Source organism: Euphorbia lathyris, chromosome 1, assembly GCF_963576675.1.
Source record: "Euphorbia lathyris chromosome 1, ddEupLath1.1, whole genome shotgun sequence".
In the NCBI taxonomy this organism is placed as follows: domain Eukaryota; kingdom Viridiplantae; phylum Streptophyta; class Magnoliopsida; order Malpighiales; family Euphorbiaceae; genus Euphorbia; species Euphorbia lathyris.
The window spans coordinates 22,310,466-22,328,764 of NC_088910.1; the positions used below are offsets into that span (position 1 = coordinate 22,310,466).

The 18,299-nt window shown below is 33.8% G+C and overlaps 2 protein-coding genes across 2 annotated transcripts; one reads left to right on the plus strand and one right to left on the minus strand.

The window, feature by feature from the left end:
* The first annotated feature begins 146 nt into the window (after nucleotides 1-146).
* On the plus strand, nucleotides 147-7,015 carry LOC136224692 (uncharacterized protein At3g49140-like). The gene is made up of 11 exons (XM_066013100.1): nucleotides 147-283; nucleotides 441-531; nucleotides 742-967; nucleotides 1,810-1,912; nucleotides 2,027-2,094; nucleotides 2,332-2,487; nucleotides 2,587-2,712; nucleotides 3,133-3,480; nucleotides 4,139-4,291; nucleotides 5,235-5,330; nucleotides 6,745-7,015. Exons 1-11 carry the CDS (start codon nucleotides 193-195, stop codon nucleotides 6,853-6,855), a joined length of 1,569 nt encoding a protein of 522 aa, XP_065869172.1. The 5' UTR covers nucleotides 147-192; the 3' UTR covers nucleotides 6,856-7,015.
* A 1,702-nt stretch (nucleotides 7,016-8,717) lies between these two features.
* LOC136224701 (protein SAR DEFICIENT 4) lies at nucleotides 8,718-13,650 on the minus strand. The gene is made up of 2 exons (XM_066013110.1): nucleotides 12,422-13,650; nucleotides 8,718-12,251 (listed from the first exon to the last, which is right to left on the minus strand). The coding sequence occupies exon 1, from the start codon at nucleotides 13,625-13,627 to the stop codon at nucleotides 12,473-12,475; it is 1,155 nt and encodes a 384-aa protein (XP_065869182.1). The 5' UTR covers nucleotides 13,628-13,650; the 3' UTR covers nucleotides 8,718-12,251; nucleotides 12,422-12,472.
* Between the last annotated feature and the right edge of the window lie 4,649 nt (nucleotides 13,651-18,299).

Below are 18,299 nucleotides of genomic sequence, written 5' to 3' on the forward strand. Positions count from 1 at the left end.
TTTAATTTTCTGCAACTAAACGATGCGTTTTAGCTGTCAGAGTAAGTAAAACGATGCGTTTTAAATGGCCATACGAGTTCCGTACTGCGACGTCTGAAACAAATATCGGATTGCAACCTCATCCTTTCCTTTTTTAATCACACAGATTGTATGTTTAAATTTGTAACAGATATAGAAAGATAGGTAGAAGAAATGATGACGATGATGATGACTGAAACTGCCGCCGGCGCCGCTGTTCGTTTACACGCCGGTGCAAATTTCTGCTTTTCCACTGCCTCACCTTGTAACTGTCTTCCTCCCTCCATTTTTGCTTTAATTAACAGCTTTGAACTTACTTCAATAGCTCAACTGAGCTTCGTCCAGCAGTTATTTAAGTTTCGTGCATTTTCTTGGTTAACAAACAGAATAAAATGCGCATATTCTATTATGTATTTTATTAGATTATCGTCTTGCATTGAATTTGGAGGAAGCTAATGGAATACACTTCACCTCTCGCCCGCTCATACGTTCTAGCAGCTTTGCCATTCTCTGGTACTGAATTGAATATATATTTTTGTCTAGAACCTGTTTTTATGTGTTTCATGATAAAAATTTTGCCAAGGAAAAACGATGAGAAATTGTAGAAAGGGAAAAAAAATGTTGTTACGGTACAAGTACTATATTCTAATTAAAATAACGAAATTCGAACTAATTTTCACCCGGATTACAAGATTAAGTTTATAGTTATGGACTCGGATATAGGAGCAAGTTTGGAAGATTAAATGGTGGGTGTCTGTTAAGAAGGAGCAGTCTTTTAAAGAATAGGATTCGAGCATCTTCAGAGAATTTAAGCTCTGACTCAGATCCTTCAAAGCAGAATGATAGTAGAAGGAATTATCATCCCTTTGAGGAGATTGCAGAGTCAACATCAGGAAATGATGGGGATGCAATGCTCACAGCTCAAGAAACTTCCAGGACCATTGTTGAGGTATGGCATTGTATTCATCAGATAATTGTTTTTAGTTTGTGGCAGTGGCGAATACAGGATTCGTTCGCCGGAGGGGCCAATATTTTTTTTTTGCTATATCGCTCAAATGTGTTTTTTTTCTTATATATAAATGTTATCATCAGAGTGGTCCTGAACCAATTTTTACGTACTGCTATAAAACTTCTCAAAATAATTAAGCTAGATTTTAAACTAAAAAAAGTAAGAATGGGTCGTTTTGAACAAACTTAGTAAAATTTATCGCATATACTATATTAAACAAGTTGTATTTTGTAATTAAATACAAACCCAATGAGTTAATTAAAACGTTAACCACCCGAACCTTAATTTGTCGAAAATAAGGGAGCGAAACCATCCATAGTAGGGATAGTTCCAACAGCCGGGGAGCGAAACCATCCATGGTAGGTAGGGGTGGTTCCGGCGGCCGAGGGGCCTGGTCCCTCCAGGCCCCCCTCTGTCTCCGCCCCTGGTTAGGGGTATTTTTAACTGTTTTATGTGTACGCATGCATGGATATCAGTTGAAATTATTACAGTTTGCTTGCTGTATATCTATACCGTTCAAATTGTCAACAAATACATTTCTTTTTACCTCTTCATATAAATGTTAGTCAGCAAGTGACTTGAAGAAGAAATTCTTCAGATGTTTTAGTTTTTGACTTCGAGTCATTGTGATGGCGGAAAACATAAAATATTGGATGTAATCAAAATGCAATATGAGTTGCACCAAAATCTATTAAACTTATCACTGAGCTGATCTGCATAGAGATCTACTGATATATGCTGGTTTGCAATAGCTAATGTTGCCTGTAGTGTGTTATGTTTAGGTCAACTGCAAAGCGACACTAATGTTGACTTGTTTGATCGACAACGAAATTCATGAGAACATTATCTGGCCAGATTTGCCTTATGTTACTGATGAACATGGAAGTAAGTCAAGCATGTGAAGTTTATTATTATTATCACTTACGTGGTATTCCTTGTTTGGATAATGAAGCTCATATTGTGCTGTTGAAAGTTTTAATGTGTTCCACTACCTTGCAGACATATACTTTCAAGTGAAGAATGATGAAGATATTTTGCAAAGCATTACTTCAGAAAATAATTTAGTGGTATGAACTGATAGACTAACATATGCTTTGCATGAACACCTAAATAAGCACCAAAACGCAAATGCTAAACTAATGTTCAAATTTTGAAGAAAGCATTTTTTTCTAATTTAAGCAGACAATGCTAGAAAAGAGGACAGTTTTCAATTCCTTCAACAGACTGTAACACATAAGCATGGGGTTATTTTGGTAGCCCTTACTTCCATTGGAGTTTCTTAAGGTCCATAAACTTCCCTGCAGCAAGCTATTATAGGCTTTGATGCTGCGGAAATGCTGAATGAGATGGAGGAGTCAGGCTCATCAGAAATTGACTTTGGATTTGAGGAAATTGAAGTTGAAGATAGTGATGATGAAGATGATGACAACGAGGATGATGAAGATGAAGATTATGATGAGGTCCGATATCCATTTTCTATGCAATAAGTTATTGTTGTTAGATCTTCTACTGAAAAAAGTATTTAAGTAATGTGCATTTGTTTTTTTTATGGTTTATAGGAATTGGTAGCTGTTATTGATGATGAAGATGAGGACAGTGATTCTGATGAGTCACTTGGTGACTGGGCGAAATTGGAGACTGTGAATTCTTCTCATCCAATGTACTTTGCCAAAAAGCTAGCACAGGTAATACTAAAGGTTTGATGTTATGATGGAGTTGCATAAAAGCCTGTTAGGTCCATCGTAAAGGGCCATCTGAGTGCTGTGGCATAGAACTTGTTTTTGTATTTTATTTATTTATTTTAACTCACCCTGCTTATCTAGCTTGTGGATTGGACTTGATTTTCTGGCTTTCTTTAAGCAGTGCAGCAGGTGAAAAGACAAGTAAAACAATAAGCAGAATGGAAAAAGGGGTCTAAACCACAATATCAAATGCATCATAATTTTTGTGCTTTCTTTGATAAAATGTGATCATCATACTTTCACACTTCAACCTATATAGTTGATTATTTATCTTTGAATATTATAAGATTGCATCATCAGAATGTTTCCTTAGGTGAATTCTTTCTTTTTCTATGATTGATATATATTATTTCCATTGCATAGGTTGCTTCAGATTCAGACGATCCTATAGATTGTATGGAGAAGCCTCCAGCTGGCTTAGCTATTCAGGGCCTCATAAGACCTGCCTTTATTGAAGAACACTCTGACATCCAGAGGCACATGTCCGGTTATCAATCTCATGATGCTGACATAAATAAGGTTGAAGAAAATGTAGAAGGCAAATTGGAAGATCAGGGGAGGATCAACGGTCATAGACAAGAACCGGAATCATCTGAAGATATCTCAATTTGGTCAGAGGAATCAGGGAAAGATCAGGTCCCACAAAATGGAACTTCATTTTACAAGCTGGAGATGATTAAAATTCAGTTGATTTCAGCTGATGGATATCATGTACGCTCTTTATATATATGTTCAAAGACTTTACTTGTTAACCACACACACAAATAGGAAATTGTTATCTTTTAAGTGTTTTCATATGTTTTATTATCTAGGATACCACCTTTTCCGTGACGACAGTCAGCTGATGATGATATCAACCCTCACTGCTGATTTTCAAAATTTTGAGAAACTCATGTCGTTGTTTTCCATTTAATATGATGGAACATTTCTTAGCCATACTGAATTTAAACATCAAATAACATCATGTGCTTATATTGTTATTTGTGCTTACCATGTGCTACACATACAATGTTCAAAAAAGTTTGGAATTTCATCTTAAGATAAATGTTTCTTTTGCTTTCTGAGCAAAACCTTTGATCTAAGATTTGCAGTTATACTGGTGAATAGTTGTTTATTTGTCAAGCCCCCACCAAACAGTCTGCTCAATAGACCAAAGATCTTAGTGGAGAATGAAGATGTGCTCTTTAAATTCCATTTTAGATAATGCTTATTCTCTTGCTATCATTAGTGTACATTGCTGAATGTGCATAGCTGTTTAAGCATTGATGATGTAGTGTCCTATGTACTATCAACAAATGTTCTCCTGGACTTGTTTTTGTTTTTGGATTTACAATTCCAGAATTGATTCCTCGGCGCCGCCTCTTTTCAGACTACGGTTGAGATTGAAGACTTCAGGAAGGCTCAACCTGATGCTATTGCACATTCATCAAGCAAAATAATATCTCGTTTCAAGGCTGGTGGAGAAAAAAGCACACAGGCTTTGAAATCTCTATGCTGGAGAAGTAAGAGTGTCCAAGTGGAGGTACGTTACACGAACTAATTTTTTTGGTATGGTACCTCTGCCATTGTGAAATTGAACTGAAAATTTCCTGGAAATGTCAATGCCCTATTTAATATCTTCTCCAGCATTTATACTTTATTTATAATTCCAAGGCTGTTGCTTTGAAGTTTTGGTACTTATTGCTCATTGCAAACTTCTTAGTTTTACTGCTTCAAGTAGAAAAGACTGGTTATGCTTGGTATATTGTTGCTTTCTCGATATAAAATGATCATTTTTATGTCGAGGTAGGGCTGTCAGTTTCTGGCGCGGTGACATGATTTACATAGAGACAACCTGCCTGACACTACTACTCCCTCCATTCCACTTTATAAGTCATTCTAGCAAATTAGTTTTTCCCCCAAATAAGTCATTCTAGTTTTCCAAGAATTTAAGCATTAAATTTTTTCTTGGTTCATGTGTTTTTTTAACGTTCCAAGGCTTATTCTACGACCATTACATGAGAGAGAATTTGTTTTAGTTAATCAATATAAATTCATTAATTTGACTCTATATTAATTGTATTTCTTAATTTGTGTGAATACCCTAGAATAACTTATATAATGGAATGGAGGGAGCATCGTTTTTGTTGCATTTCCATCATATATAATCACGTGAAATATGTGGATCACATAGATTATGACACCACAATCCATTTTGGCACCCCTAGTCAGCGGCATGTATTCTTTATGTGTAATTTTTGTTGCACTTTATAGTTGTGACTGTACTCACTAGTAATTGGAGACATTACAACCCTCATTTCTTCTATCTCCACTCTCTTTTCTGGTTCTTTTCTGGTTCTTCTGCTCTTTCAGTCTTCGTCATGATCCTTGAGCTTAATTAACTCAGGTTCATAATATCTATTTGATGTCCAGGAATTTTCATTCATGTTTTAGCTAATTGTTTATTGCATGTCGTTGTATCATAGGAGGCGGCACTTATTGGCGTAGATTCCCTTGGTTTTGATTTGAGAGTTTGCTCTGGAGCACAAATCCAAACTTTGCGGTTTTCATTTAATCCCCGGGTATGTATTTGTTACTTAATAGTTGTGTTATTTCTTCCTCTGTTCATCTTTCTCTTACATTCCCAGCATGGAGGTCTCTAATATATACCTAGTTTTGGTGAATGGGATCGGTAACAGCTTAAGAGCTGTTAGTCTTGTTCAGAATTTTAATAGTTGATCTGGCAAAGAGAACAAACTTTTATGCAGTGATCGATCTAAAGATGTGTCCGCAGTTTTATAGTGATAGCATTTTTCTTCTTAGTGCCTCTAGTTGCATGCTTATGAAGTTGATATGAACGAAACAAAGTTTTTGTCACTAACAAATGAAAGTAAAGTGTTTCAACCTTAATTGCAATTGGCAATTATAACATCTGGGGTGTCAATTCGTGTAAATATATCGTGTTCCTGTCAATCGAATTGGGTTCTTATTGTTTTCATATGGTGTTTGCAGGTCTTTGTTATATCTTGCAAAGGTGACATTTAAAAATATAAGAGAATATAATAGTATTTATGTTATTTTTCAATTAGCCTATTAACGCTAACTATCTAAAAGTTTGACATGTTAATATCATGTTGAGTTCATGTAATGTATTCATGTAATCTATTAGCGATAATATGTAAAAAATATGAGAGGATAATAATTTTTAGGCTTAATACATCATTTGCCCCCTGAACTTGTTCAAAAAGGTTGATTGACCCCTGAACTTTCAAAGTGTCCCGATAGCCCCCTCAACTTGCATAAAATGTTCATTTAGCCCCCTGAACTTGCGCAAAATGTAATCAATTGATCACTCGGTTGTAAAAAAGTAAGTTAAATGCGGAAGATGTATTGCACGCGTCTTAGAATGTTATTACATAATTCATAGAATAGATTAAAAATGAAGTTCTTCCTTGCTCAACTATAAAACTTGTTTTCTCTAATAATAAACCGCATACCCCGACATTGGTCGTTTTATTTTTTTTAAGACGCGTGTAATACATATTCTGTATTTAACTTACTCTTTTGCTACCGGGTGATTACATTTTATGCAAGTTAGGGGGCTAACTGAACATTTTATGCAAGTTCAAGAGGCTATATGACACTTTGAAAGTTCAAGGGGCTAATCAAGCTTTTTGGACAAATTCAGGAGGCAAATGATGTATTACGCCTAGTCTTTTTCGAGTTAACAGATCGATCTTACTTCAGCCAAAAATTTGCATGTCTATTCGTATGAATCCGAAAATAATCCACTACTTGTCTAATAAAACACTGACCCATTAAATTTGTATTCGGTTCGTCTCGTGTTGTAAGGTTAGTTATGTACACAATTGCAACCTCTATTGGTATTTACAGTATATATAAGAACCAGAACATTGGGATTGGCAAGTTGTATAGCATTTGTACAAGAATAAGATTAATGAGTGAATTCTAACGAGAAATGTATGTATTATGCAGGCGACATCAGAATATAGTGCTGAAAGACAATTGAATGATTTACTATTCCCAAGGATTCCCAACAAGACGCCCAAAAAGAAACAGCCTCATCAAAATCAAAATGAACTCTAATATTTCCAGTTTAGATTCTGGATGTTCTCTTCTCTTCTGTTGTAATTTTCTAGACAAATATCTGAAAGTGGAAATTGCAAAAGAATTTTTTGCAGCTTCTCAACCGCATGTATTTATTTGACGTTATAAATTATTATTCAAATCCATTCTTTCTCATTTCTCCAAGCTCATCCCTGCTTGCTATTATCTTGTATATTTTCCGAATACATTTGCAAGTTTCAGGTACACGACAACAACGTTTACCGTTGCGCCAAGGTTCGCCCTCAGCTAATACAAGGAAAACTTTCAAAAATTGTCTCAGCTTTTTGTTACGAGGACTGATCTTCTTTTTAACAAATTAATTGTGGTTTTTGATATTAAAAAAAAAGCAATGTTAAAGTAGAAGAGATTCTTGGTATCATGATTGAAGTTGATGATATGAGCAAGGGAGTTTTTATTTAGGTTTAATACATCCTTAACTTATCCTAAAAGTTTGATTAGCTTTAAAATATCAATACAAAAAAGTCTGAATCGGGGGCTTTGATTTGAAAGTAGGAACCAAACCAAGACTTGCATGGTGCTGCCACGGGACATTCTGGTAAGTCGGGCTATGAGGAAGGCCGTGCAATGCATGAGATGAAAAGGCATCCAGTCTTTTTGCATTGGCTGAGAGGCAGCACCGGGACGTCCGGTGCCTTTTGATTTATAAAAGAGAATGTCTCTTTCAACTCTAGTGGACTTGTTCAAATAATAATTAAGGTGAAGTTGGGGAAACTATGCTATTCAAGGCATTTTCTCTTTCTCGACGATATTCCTTGTTCCCCTTATCGCTCTCGCACCGGGAATAGAGTCAGAACTAGAAGCTCACACCAAGAAAATCTCTTTCTTTAATAGAACCTGGTTCAAGGCAATAGATGGATCTCCGCTTGGACTTGGCATGCGCTACAGGCAATCTTTATCGATTGCATACATAAAGCAATCTAACTTTCTATTATTTAATTTCGATTAACCTTCATTTAATCTCAATTCAAGCACAACTAACCTTTTATTATCTAATTTCATTAATCTTTGTTTAATCTCAATTCAAGCAAACTCTAAATGCTATAACGAGGAGTGGATGAAACGAGAAAACCATTTGTACTTCCTGTAGATACCCATTTTTGTTCAGACCACTTTTTAAGTTTTTAATAAATTCTACTCGAAATTTGAACAATTCGTAAATTATTCAAAATATACAATATTATCTCGAAAATAATTTATTAGGAAAAATTGTGCTATTAAGGCTAATTTATCATATTTCGGTATAAATCGGTAAAAATATCGAATTATATTCAAAATGCGACTTAATAGAATTAAAGTATAATTTTAACCTATCATAAATTTTATTCGAGATATATTCCTCATATTTTGAATAGAATGGAATTTGCTTTAATTTGAGTTATGACTTATTAGTTTAATCGGATCGAGTCCTCAATCTACGCTAAATCCGCACACCTCGTGAATTGTGAACCGAAATGTGATGTCAGGAATGGCCTGGTTGAGATTTATATTATACCTAATATGTGTATTTATCTTGAGTCCGTGCATATTAACGTTGTTGCCCCTAAATTTTCAAGGGTAAAATACTTTCGATTAATCTCGTGTTGAGCAATTCCGTAAATATCAATCATCATTGTGGTCCAAAATTTTTCTTACCAAGTGGTCGATGATTGTTGTTTTTTTTATGATTAGTCATGTTTACATTGTTTGGTCTTCAAATTTCACATCGTCTAGTCATTATAAGTTGAATTGCACCTCCAAATACTTGTTAACAATTAATTAGATCATCACGTGCTATTTGAGTAAATTTGGCTAGTTGCATTATATAAACAAAGACGATGATGTAAAAATAAATTTAAGCTTTATTAATACAAATATGCATAATACAATTACATTTTTGTAATATATCTAACCTATGATTACATTTTTTTGCAGGAAAAAAAAATATAATAAAGCAGACCAAATGTAGCGGACCCGTCTTTCAATGTCGGGAGTTTCTATACCCACTTTAAATATCGGGGCGACTCAGGACTCTCGGAAGGCAGGGTCAAAGCCCACATTCGATCCAAGGACGCCTGTTATTACAATGTTGGGGATGAACTTGTTCTTTCCCCCTATTACAGTGATGGAGTTTTCTTCAAATTACCCTCCCTATTACAGTGATGGACCTTGTCTATTTATAGTAAAAAAAATGCTGTGAATTATTGATCATAATTTTTTCCTATTTCCTCCTGTACCCTTTGAGGGTTAATTCGTCATTTAGCTTGCCCATTTTCACTGGAGAGCTGCAGATTGAAGCTTCTCGATACCTGTTGCATGATATCATCTCTGTTGAATTATTGATTTTTTGGTAAAAATGTCATTTGGTCCTTGGGATTGAATCTTTTTGCAGACTGACGTTGTATTTAATCCGAGTCGGTAAGTTTGTTGGGAATTAGTCCCGAATTGAATCGCCTATTTGAACTCTGGGTCTCTGTTTAACTGTCGCCGCTCCGGTTTAATTTTTGTTTGATTTACCGTGGTTTAATTTGGTAACCCCGGGTTAAATTTGATGATTCTTGACTGTCCCGGACGAACCTTAAAAATGTCCGAAGTAATCAAAATTCATCCGGGGCAGCCAAATTCGTACGGGACAGTCAAAAATCATCAAATTTAACCCGGGGCTACCAAATTAAACCGCGGTAAATCAAACAAAAATTAAACCGGAGCGGCAACAGTTAAACAGGGACCCAGAGTTCAAATAGGCGATTCAATTCGAGACTAATTCCCAACAAACTTACCGACTCGGATTAAACACAGCGTCAGTCTGCAAAAAAGATTCAATCCCAATGACCAAATGACATTTTTACCAAAAAATCAATAAGATGATATCATGCAACAGGTATCGAGAAGCTTCAATCTGCAGCTCTCCAGTAAAAATGGGCAAGCAAAATGACGAATCAACCCTCAAATTTGAGGTACAAAAGGAAATAGGAAAAAATTATGATCAATGATTCATAGCAATTTTTTTTACTATAAATAAACAAGATCCATCACCATAATAGGGAGGTAATTTGAAGAAAACTACATCAATGTAATAGGGGAAAAAAGCAACAACAAGTTCATTCCCAACATTGTAATAAGGAATCAATCAATCAAAAGAGCAAGGGTAACATATTTTCAATCCATTCATACAGATATACACATACATATTCATTGTTGTATCACTGCTTCTTCTTTCTTTTTTATCTCATTTTTATCACATAAATTAACCAAACAATAACCGAAACCCACATTCATTCCCGAGCAACCGAAACACTATCTAGAGCCGTGGTTGCGTTCTCGGAATCCGTTTGGAGGTCACGGGAAACCATCTCCACACAAAACTAAACTCAGGCAAGTAAGAATGGACTATAACAGTAGGAATAGCCAAAATCGAACCCACACAGCCAAGCATCCCAAAAAATATCTCAAGCCAAATTATTCCCAGTAAATAATCCATTCCCAGCAAAAAAAAAAAAAAAAATACCAAAAGCATGCCAAATCAAATTGTCCCAACAAATAATCCATCAACAAAGACAATACCACAAGCATTTCAAATCGAATAAACAACACTCTCTAACGAGATCAACATAGCAAGCATCTACCTCAAATCAAAGACATAGCATTACTCCTCCAAGAGTTCTTAGAACTTGCAAAGGGATCTGAAGAGAAACCGATGTCGGAAAAAGGGGAGAGAGAGCAAAGAAACCCACAAACCTCAAAACTCACCTACCTTTGCATGTAGATTGTATATCAACTGAACCTCCTCAGGAACTCAGAGTTCCTCATCGGAGACTAGAAACGCGCCGCTCCCGGATTTTTTCCCGTAAGACTCAAGCGGGTCGATAATTAGGTGAAACTCATAGGAAACGGAAGATAGAATCAGAGAGGAGGAGGGAGAAGGCGAGAAAGTTGAGTGAGGCGGTCGGAGCTTGCGGAGCCGAGGAAGAGATCGACCATGGGAGATGAGGGTGCTGTTTTAGTTTTGGGGAGAGGAAGGAAGGAAAAGAAATAGGGGGCGGATGAAATGGGTTTTACCCAAATGATGAATATGTAAATGGGTTAATCACCCTTGTAACCCTCCAATGTTAATCAATCTTGTTTAAATCCCTGTTAATCCAAATTCATTTCAATTAGATCCCCCTGAATTTACCATTTAACCCCATTTGTTTCATGTCTTTCGATTAAATCCCTCCATATTTCAGTTGAGCCACAATTGCCTAGATTTGAGTTCGGTTAACTCCTTACAAATTACAATCACTCCCCCTCTAGTTCGTTTAAGTGTCAATTTAAATCCAAACTAATTTTTAGATGTTCTAATTAAGTCATTTTCCCTTTATTTTACTCCATTATTAATTATCCTACTAACTGAACCCATTCATTTTAATTTTCGTATAATTATGAGGATAAAGTTAATTATCTCTATCGTAAGGGTTTATAGCATTTAACTTGTAAAGAAATTATAAATTCGTCAATTGACTATCGTTAGAATATTTTATACGGATATTGATCCTCAATGCATAAAAGGAAGAAGAAAAAAAGGGTTAGCGCCGATATCACAATCCATTTCGCTAGCACGCGTGTCACCTACGCCAGTGAAGGCCGGATCTTAATGTAAGTTAATGGATCATGTGTATGTAATATACATTACTTTAAAACCAAAAAAATTAGGTCAAGGTGTTATCTCGAAATTTAATAAAAAAACCAAATTAATTCGGATCGATGTGAAAACGTCATTCGAATTCATAAACCAAATTAATTCGGATCGATGTGAAAACGTCATCCGAATTCATAAACCAATTTAATTCGGATCGATGTGAAAACGTCATTCGAATTCATTACTAAACTAATCCGGATCGATGTGAAACATCCAAATTCATAACTAAATTCATTCGGATTGATGTGAAAACATCATCCGAATTCATAACTAAATTAATTCGGATCGATGTGAAAACGTCATTCGAATTTATAACCAAACTAATTCTAATCGATGTGAAAACATCATTAGAATTCAATACTAAACCCATTAGAATTCAATACTAAACCCAATAACCCCAAAATCCACGAGTGCCTGGTTTATATCGACAATTCAAAGCAAAACAAATAGCAAACACATGATATCACAATAGTACCGATACGTCGGGCGGGATAGGGTGAAATTACATCTCTTCCCTACACGTAACCGGAAAAACGAACCTTAAATCTCTCTAAAAATCGTTCTTATCAAAACCAAACCATACAGAGTCAATCCAAACAGATAGGACGACCAATCACGTCCGCACACGTATTTCCAAGTGATAATTGGTGACGACTCGAAACCTTTAAACACGCAGATCGAGCCGGCCACGCACCCCGACCTGCGAAAACCAGAAGCCAGGGTGTGACACTTCCATTCAGCGCAAACACACACTTTTATTATTATTATTAATTTTTTTTTTTGTCCATATTCAAAGATTTTGATACAGAAGAAGTATACTACTTCTTCTGCATCAATGAAGAACAAAAAGTAAACAAAAAATGGAGATACTTCTCAATTTTAGGACTTTGCAGCATCTACATCTCTCCCTAAGTTCTCTATCTACCCCTTCAAGTAAGTTCCATACACCAATTGAGCAGCAAGTAAATCCACAACAGCAGAACCAACAGATTTAAACACAGTAATCTCATCTGAATCCCTCCTACCAATTTCTCCCCTTTTGATCAAATCCACCAAAAACCCAACATCTTTTTTCTCAATTACTCCTCTCTGAATTGCTCCTACAATCTCTCCTGCTTCAATCAAAGCTGCTTCATTATCAACAAACACTTTCCCTCTCTTAATTGCCTCATCATCACATTCCATCATTGTCTCCTTAAATGAACCCACCAAATCCAAATGAGCCCCCACCTTCAATTTCTCCCCCTCCACCAAAGCCCTATCAGAATTTGTAGCACAGCTCACAATATCACCCAATTTCACAATCTCCCCCAAATTCTCACTACTTTCAAAACAAACCCTTTCATTCAATTCACATTCTTCCCTCAATTTCTCAACCAAGTTAGCAGCTTTTCCCCCAGTTCTATTCCAAATTATCACTTTCTCCAAACTGGGTTTTGCAGCGAGATGAGCTTTGATCAAATGAGGTGCTAATGCTCCTGCTCCAATCATTACAAGCACTTTGCTATCATCTCTAGCTAAGATTTTTGAGGCTAACCCTGAGACACAAGATGTTCTATAATGTGTCAATACGGTGGCGTCTATGGAAGCTAGGGTTTGGCCATTTGTGGAGCTGAAAAGCACATAACTTGCGTGGATTCCGGGTAAGTTGAGAGTGGAGTTTTGGGGGAAAGAGGTGACGAGCTTTACACCTATGTATGGAAGGGAAGGAGAGGAGGACCAGGCGGGCATGAGGAGGAGAGAGGAGGATGGTGAAACGTCGTAGCTTTGACGGATTGGAGTGTGGAGGAGTGGGGTGATGGAGGGTAATGAGTCATGGAAGTGTTGAATTAGGGAGTGATGTGTGAGAATTGAGTGTAGAGATTCAGAGGTTATGAAAATAGGGGAAATTGTAGTCATGTTTGTATGTTCGATTGGGATTTTTATGTCATTGATTACAAGAGATTGTTGATGATTCCATAGGGAAAGAGGAAAGGGGAAACTGAGGAATTTGGAAATGTAGCCAAGATCCTTTTTGCTTTTGGTTTTTATTTTTTTTCTAAATGTTGACCAAAAGACTTTCCATCTCTCGCACATAACACGTGTGAAGAAGTTTTTACTTATTTTACATCTTCCGGGGAAATTTACAAAATTAAGGTTTTTGTTTGAGCGTTTATATTAGGAAAAAAAAATATATCTGGAAGACCCTGATCTTTGATTATTTGGTATATTAAGCTCTCGATCTTTCAGTTAGACATATTGAGCCCCTGATCTTTAATTGTTTGGTGCATTAAGTTCTCGATTTTTCATTTAGACACATTGAGTCCTTGATCTTTCATATATGACCAGGCGTTTGGTTTGGGGTTTTTAGGAAAGGGTAAGGGAAAGGGGAGACTGCATTCTCTTTGTTGGTGTTTGTTTTGCTAATTCAATGATTCCCTTTGCCTTTTTTTAGTTTTGGGTTTACTCCTAACTCCTCTGACTCATTCACCACTTCCCTCTAAGGTTTTCTATTCCCTTTCCCCTCTCTTTCTAACTTAAACTTATACATTCCTTATAAAATTCTACTTTACTCTCTATTTTATTTTTTTATTTTTATTTTGGTCTCTATATTTTTTTATTTTTACATTTCTTTATCTTTGGATTAATTTCATTTTTGTTATATATTTTTAATTTTTTTACTCAAAAAATATTTTTGACTAAATTTTACTTTTTTTTTTATTTTTGTTTAATCCTTATATTTATTTATTTATATTTTTTTATCACTAGATTAATTTCACTTTTGATCCTTATACTTATTTATTTTTACCTTTTTACCTTGAAAAATAATTTTTACCAAAATTTTTTCTTTTATCATATTATTCATTTTTAATTTTTATTTTTAATTATTTTAAAATAATTATTTCCTTTTTAAATATAATGTTTATGCATTTTCTTTGATTAATTTTATTTGAGTTTCCTCCATTTCATTATCTTTTGATTTTAATTCTTATATTTTATTAATAGAGGCACATCTATGTATAAAAATTGTTGTCAAAGATTTTCTTGGTGAAAAGGACAATGGAGATGCTTAAACTCTTTCCGGTGATGAAATATTATGCTTAGAAGACTATTGGCTTTTGTTTTTTTTTTAATTTGTATGAACTTTGTTAAGTTTAAATTTTAATTTTTATGAACTTTATATTATTATCAATAAGGGTAGCAAGTGAGTGACGTTTTGGATTGTTTGGGATTATATATGAAGTTATTTCACGTTTTATGGAAACTATAGTAAAAGAGTTGGATTTTTTTTTATTATATATGAAGTTAAAAAAAATAGTTTTGATTCCCTATTTGAACCAAACATCCACAAAGGGAATGAGGTGGAATTGCATTCCCTTTCCTAAACATATCCAAACACATAGGGGTATGAATACTTATTCATTTTCTTTCCTTTAGTTTCCCTTTCTTGATTCCTTTTCCCTTACCCCTTGTGAACCAAACGCCCCCTGAGTGTATTAGGTCATTCCGTAAATCAATTCATATATGAGTGTATTAAGGGCATGTTTGGTTCAACTGCTAACTAATAGATGTTGTTGTTGCTGTTAGATGTTTGCGGTTAGCAAACTGTTCGCTATTGTTGTTGGTCGTTTGTTATTAGTTGTTTGTTTGTTTATTAGAAAAAGTTTAGGTAAGGGGTTTGTTATTAGTTGTTTAATTATTAGTGTTTGGTAAAATTATACTAAACTGTTGTTGATGTTAGTATTTATTTCTAATATAGACATGTTTTAAATTAATCAATAAATAAATTATAAAATAAAAAATGTATTATACAAATTAATAAAAATAATTTATATAAAAAATAAAAAATTTATTGAATGCAACAAAACCTTGTTTTCGATAATTTTGTTCTAGAAATAAAAATAATATTAAAAAGGAAACGCATCTTGTGGAAATAAGAAGAATAATTTTATCAATAACAAATAATTACAAACTCAAACAACTGTCCATGAAAAGCTCTAAAAAAGAGCTTTTCGTGAAAAGCTCCAAAATGCTGCAGTGTCTAGGAAAAATACTAAATGCTGCGGTTATATAAAACTAACCAAACGCTATATTTCATGCGGTTTGGAGTGAAACGCTAATAATTAAACAACTTATAACAAACAGCCAACAACAACAACCAACAGTTTATTACAATTGCAAACAACTAACAACAACATTAACATCTATTAGCTAACAGTTGAACCAAACATGTCCTTAATACACCCATATATGAATTGATTTACGGAAGACCCTAATACACTCATATATGAAAGATCAATGGCTCAATGTGTCTAAATAAAAGGTCGATGACTTAATGCACCAAACAATGAAAGATCAGAGGCTTCAAATGCTTTTTGCCTTTATATTAAACACTCGTTTCCAATGTGACCCTTAATTTATATTTACTACATAGTATGATCTCATTTAATAAATAAAATAGTGAAGTCTTTTATAATATGCGTGGGTCCATTTACATATGACAAAATATATATGAAAGGTCGAACTAGATGTTTTTTTTTTACGAATTTATGTAATGAGCATTAAGAACAAAAGAGATATGAATTCTTTATATTTTTATTACTAATGACGAAATATGACAAAAATATGAAAATATAAAAATTGAAAAAGTGAGAAATGTGAAAAAATGCAAAAAAGCGAAAATTGGAAAACAGAAAAAACATGAAAACCACAAAAAATAAAAATGAGAAAAAACACGAAAAATAAGAAAACAGTAAAAAGCAAAAATGAGGAAAACAACGGAAAAAAAGAAAAACGGAAAAAAAACATGAAAACACGAAAAAAGAAAAAAGAAAAAATGTGAAAAATGAGAATCAAATATAGCTTCCCAAATCATAAAATGAGAATCAAATATAGCTTTCCAAATCATAAAATATGAACAAAAATCATAAAATGCAAACCGAAATCACATAATGCAAATCATTTTAGTTCTCATTTTATTATTTTGGTTCACATTTTATTATTTGCTAGCTATATTACATGTAAATTACATTCGTATTTGGTGATTTGCGAAGTGAAATGGTAATTTGCGAATCATTAATAGTTTATTTTCTTCGTTGAGATGATATGAAAATCGAGTTTCGATTTCATTAGTTTCTGTTTCTTCGTTGTGCTTAGTTATTTTTGAATTTGCATCGAAGAGATTTCTAATGAATACTGCAAAGGTTGAAACATGGTCATTTCAGAGTGTTGTTTTGCTCTTCTTCAATTTAATTTGCTTACTAGATTGTTGCGATAATCCTTGTGGTTTTGCGATAATGCTTCAAAAAGTGCATGTTGGGAAGAATATGAGGGGTTTGAAAAAGATCAGTTGAAAAAGAAGATGTGGTTGAAAAAGATTAAGGTTTTGTGAGAGTATTTTTTGAAAAAAATGTATCGGAAGAGTTTAGTTTGGTAACATGTTTAAATGAGTCTAAAAATGTAAATTAGTCTGTCTATTGAACAAATTTTGTAAATTTCTCTTCATGATTTTCATGGTAATTTTTAAATAGCAAAACAGTGTGATCAGATACTGTTAGGGACGCGATAGCCAGAATCACTTCTATTATGAGTGGTTTTAGCCTTCTTATGGTTGCAATAGTTTTGCCACGCTGTTTTTGACAAATTAAGGTTGAAGTGGTTAATTAGTTTACGAGTTTGTATTTTATTACAAAAGTCAATTTAGTTAATATATAATAAAGGATAAAATTTTTAAATTTATTCAAAGCGATACAACTTTATTTTTATAGCTCAAATCTGACTATATTTTAAATAGTTTTACTGTAAAAAAAATTGATTATCAACCATTTAAATGATAACATGTAAAATGAAATTTTTTCTGAGGAGTTAGATTTTTTTTTGGAGTTAGATTTAACAATTTTTTTTTCTGCCTAATGCTACTCTAGCCCTTTTAACTTGTCCAAATTAGTCATTTTACTCCTCTAACTTATCGAATGTTCTATTTACCCTCTTAACTCCATAAAAATGGTATTTTTCACCCTCTTAATTTGTCCAAATCGGTCATTTTACCCCTCCCCAACTCATCAAATGTCCTATTTACTACATTAACTCCATAAAAGTGGTATTTCTCAGATCTTATGATCATATTTACCCTTTTAACTTCATAAAAGTAGTATTTCTTATTCATTTATATTGTAAAATTAATTGGACTTATTCAAATGAGTTTAAAAATATTTTTTAATATCAACTTTTTTATTTTGTTTTAATTTGATAACTATATTGATCCTTCATGTGTTTATTACAATAATATTATATTACAATAATTAGATGATCAAAATTTAACTAGCCAAAAGATTGAAAATAGAAGGAATGAATAAAAGATACAAATAACAAGAACATTAATATAAACAAGTTAAAGACATTATATGTAAGGATAAGATACCAAAATAGGCCTATGATTTTTTAGAAAAGTATCAATTCAGGTTCCACGTACAAAATAGTACGAATATAGATTTAACATTTAAAAAATGTATCAATTTAGGCATCGATAACAGATTGCAATGGGTGAGAAATACCACTTTTGTGAAGTTAAGGGGGTAAATAGGACATTCTATGAGTTGGGGGGTAAATGGACAAATTGAGAGGGTGATAAATACTACTTTTATGATGTTAAGGGGGTAAATAGAACATTCGATGAGTTGGAGAGATAAAATGACCAATTTAGACAAATTAAAGAACTGGAAAGCATTAGTTTTTTTTTTTTGTTTTTTTTGGTAAATAATTTATTAGT

Excerpts from the sequence above, each read along its gene's own strand:
- LOC136224701 (XM_066013110.1), bottom strand. The coding sequence starts at position 13,627 with ATGTGCGAGAGATGGAAAGTCTTTTGGTCAACATTTAGAAAAAAAATA.
- LOC136224692 (XM_066013100.1), top strand. The coding sequence starts at position 193 with ATGATGACGATGATGATGACTGAAACTGCCGCCGGCGCCGCTGTTCGT. Across the intron at positions 284-440 it reads CTTTTCCACTGCCTCACCTT|ATTATCGTCTTGCATTGAAT; the intron begins GTAACTGTCTTC and ends GTATTTTATTAG. Across the intron at positions 3,481-4,138 it reads TTTCAGCTGATGGATATCAT|ACTACGGTTGAGATTGAAGA; the intron begins GTACGCTCTTTA and ends GCCTCTTTTCAG.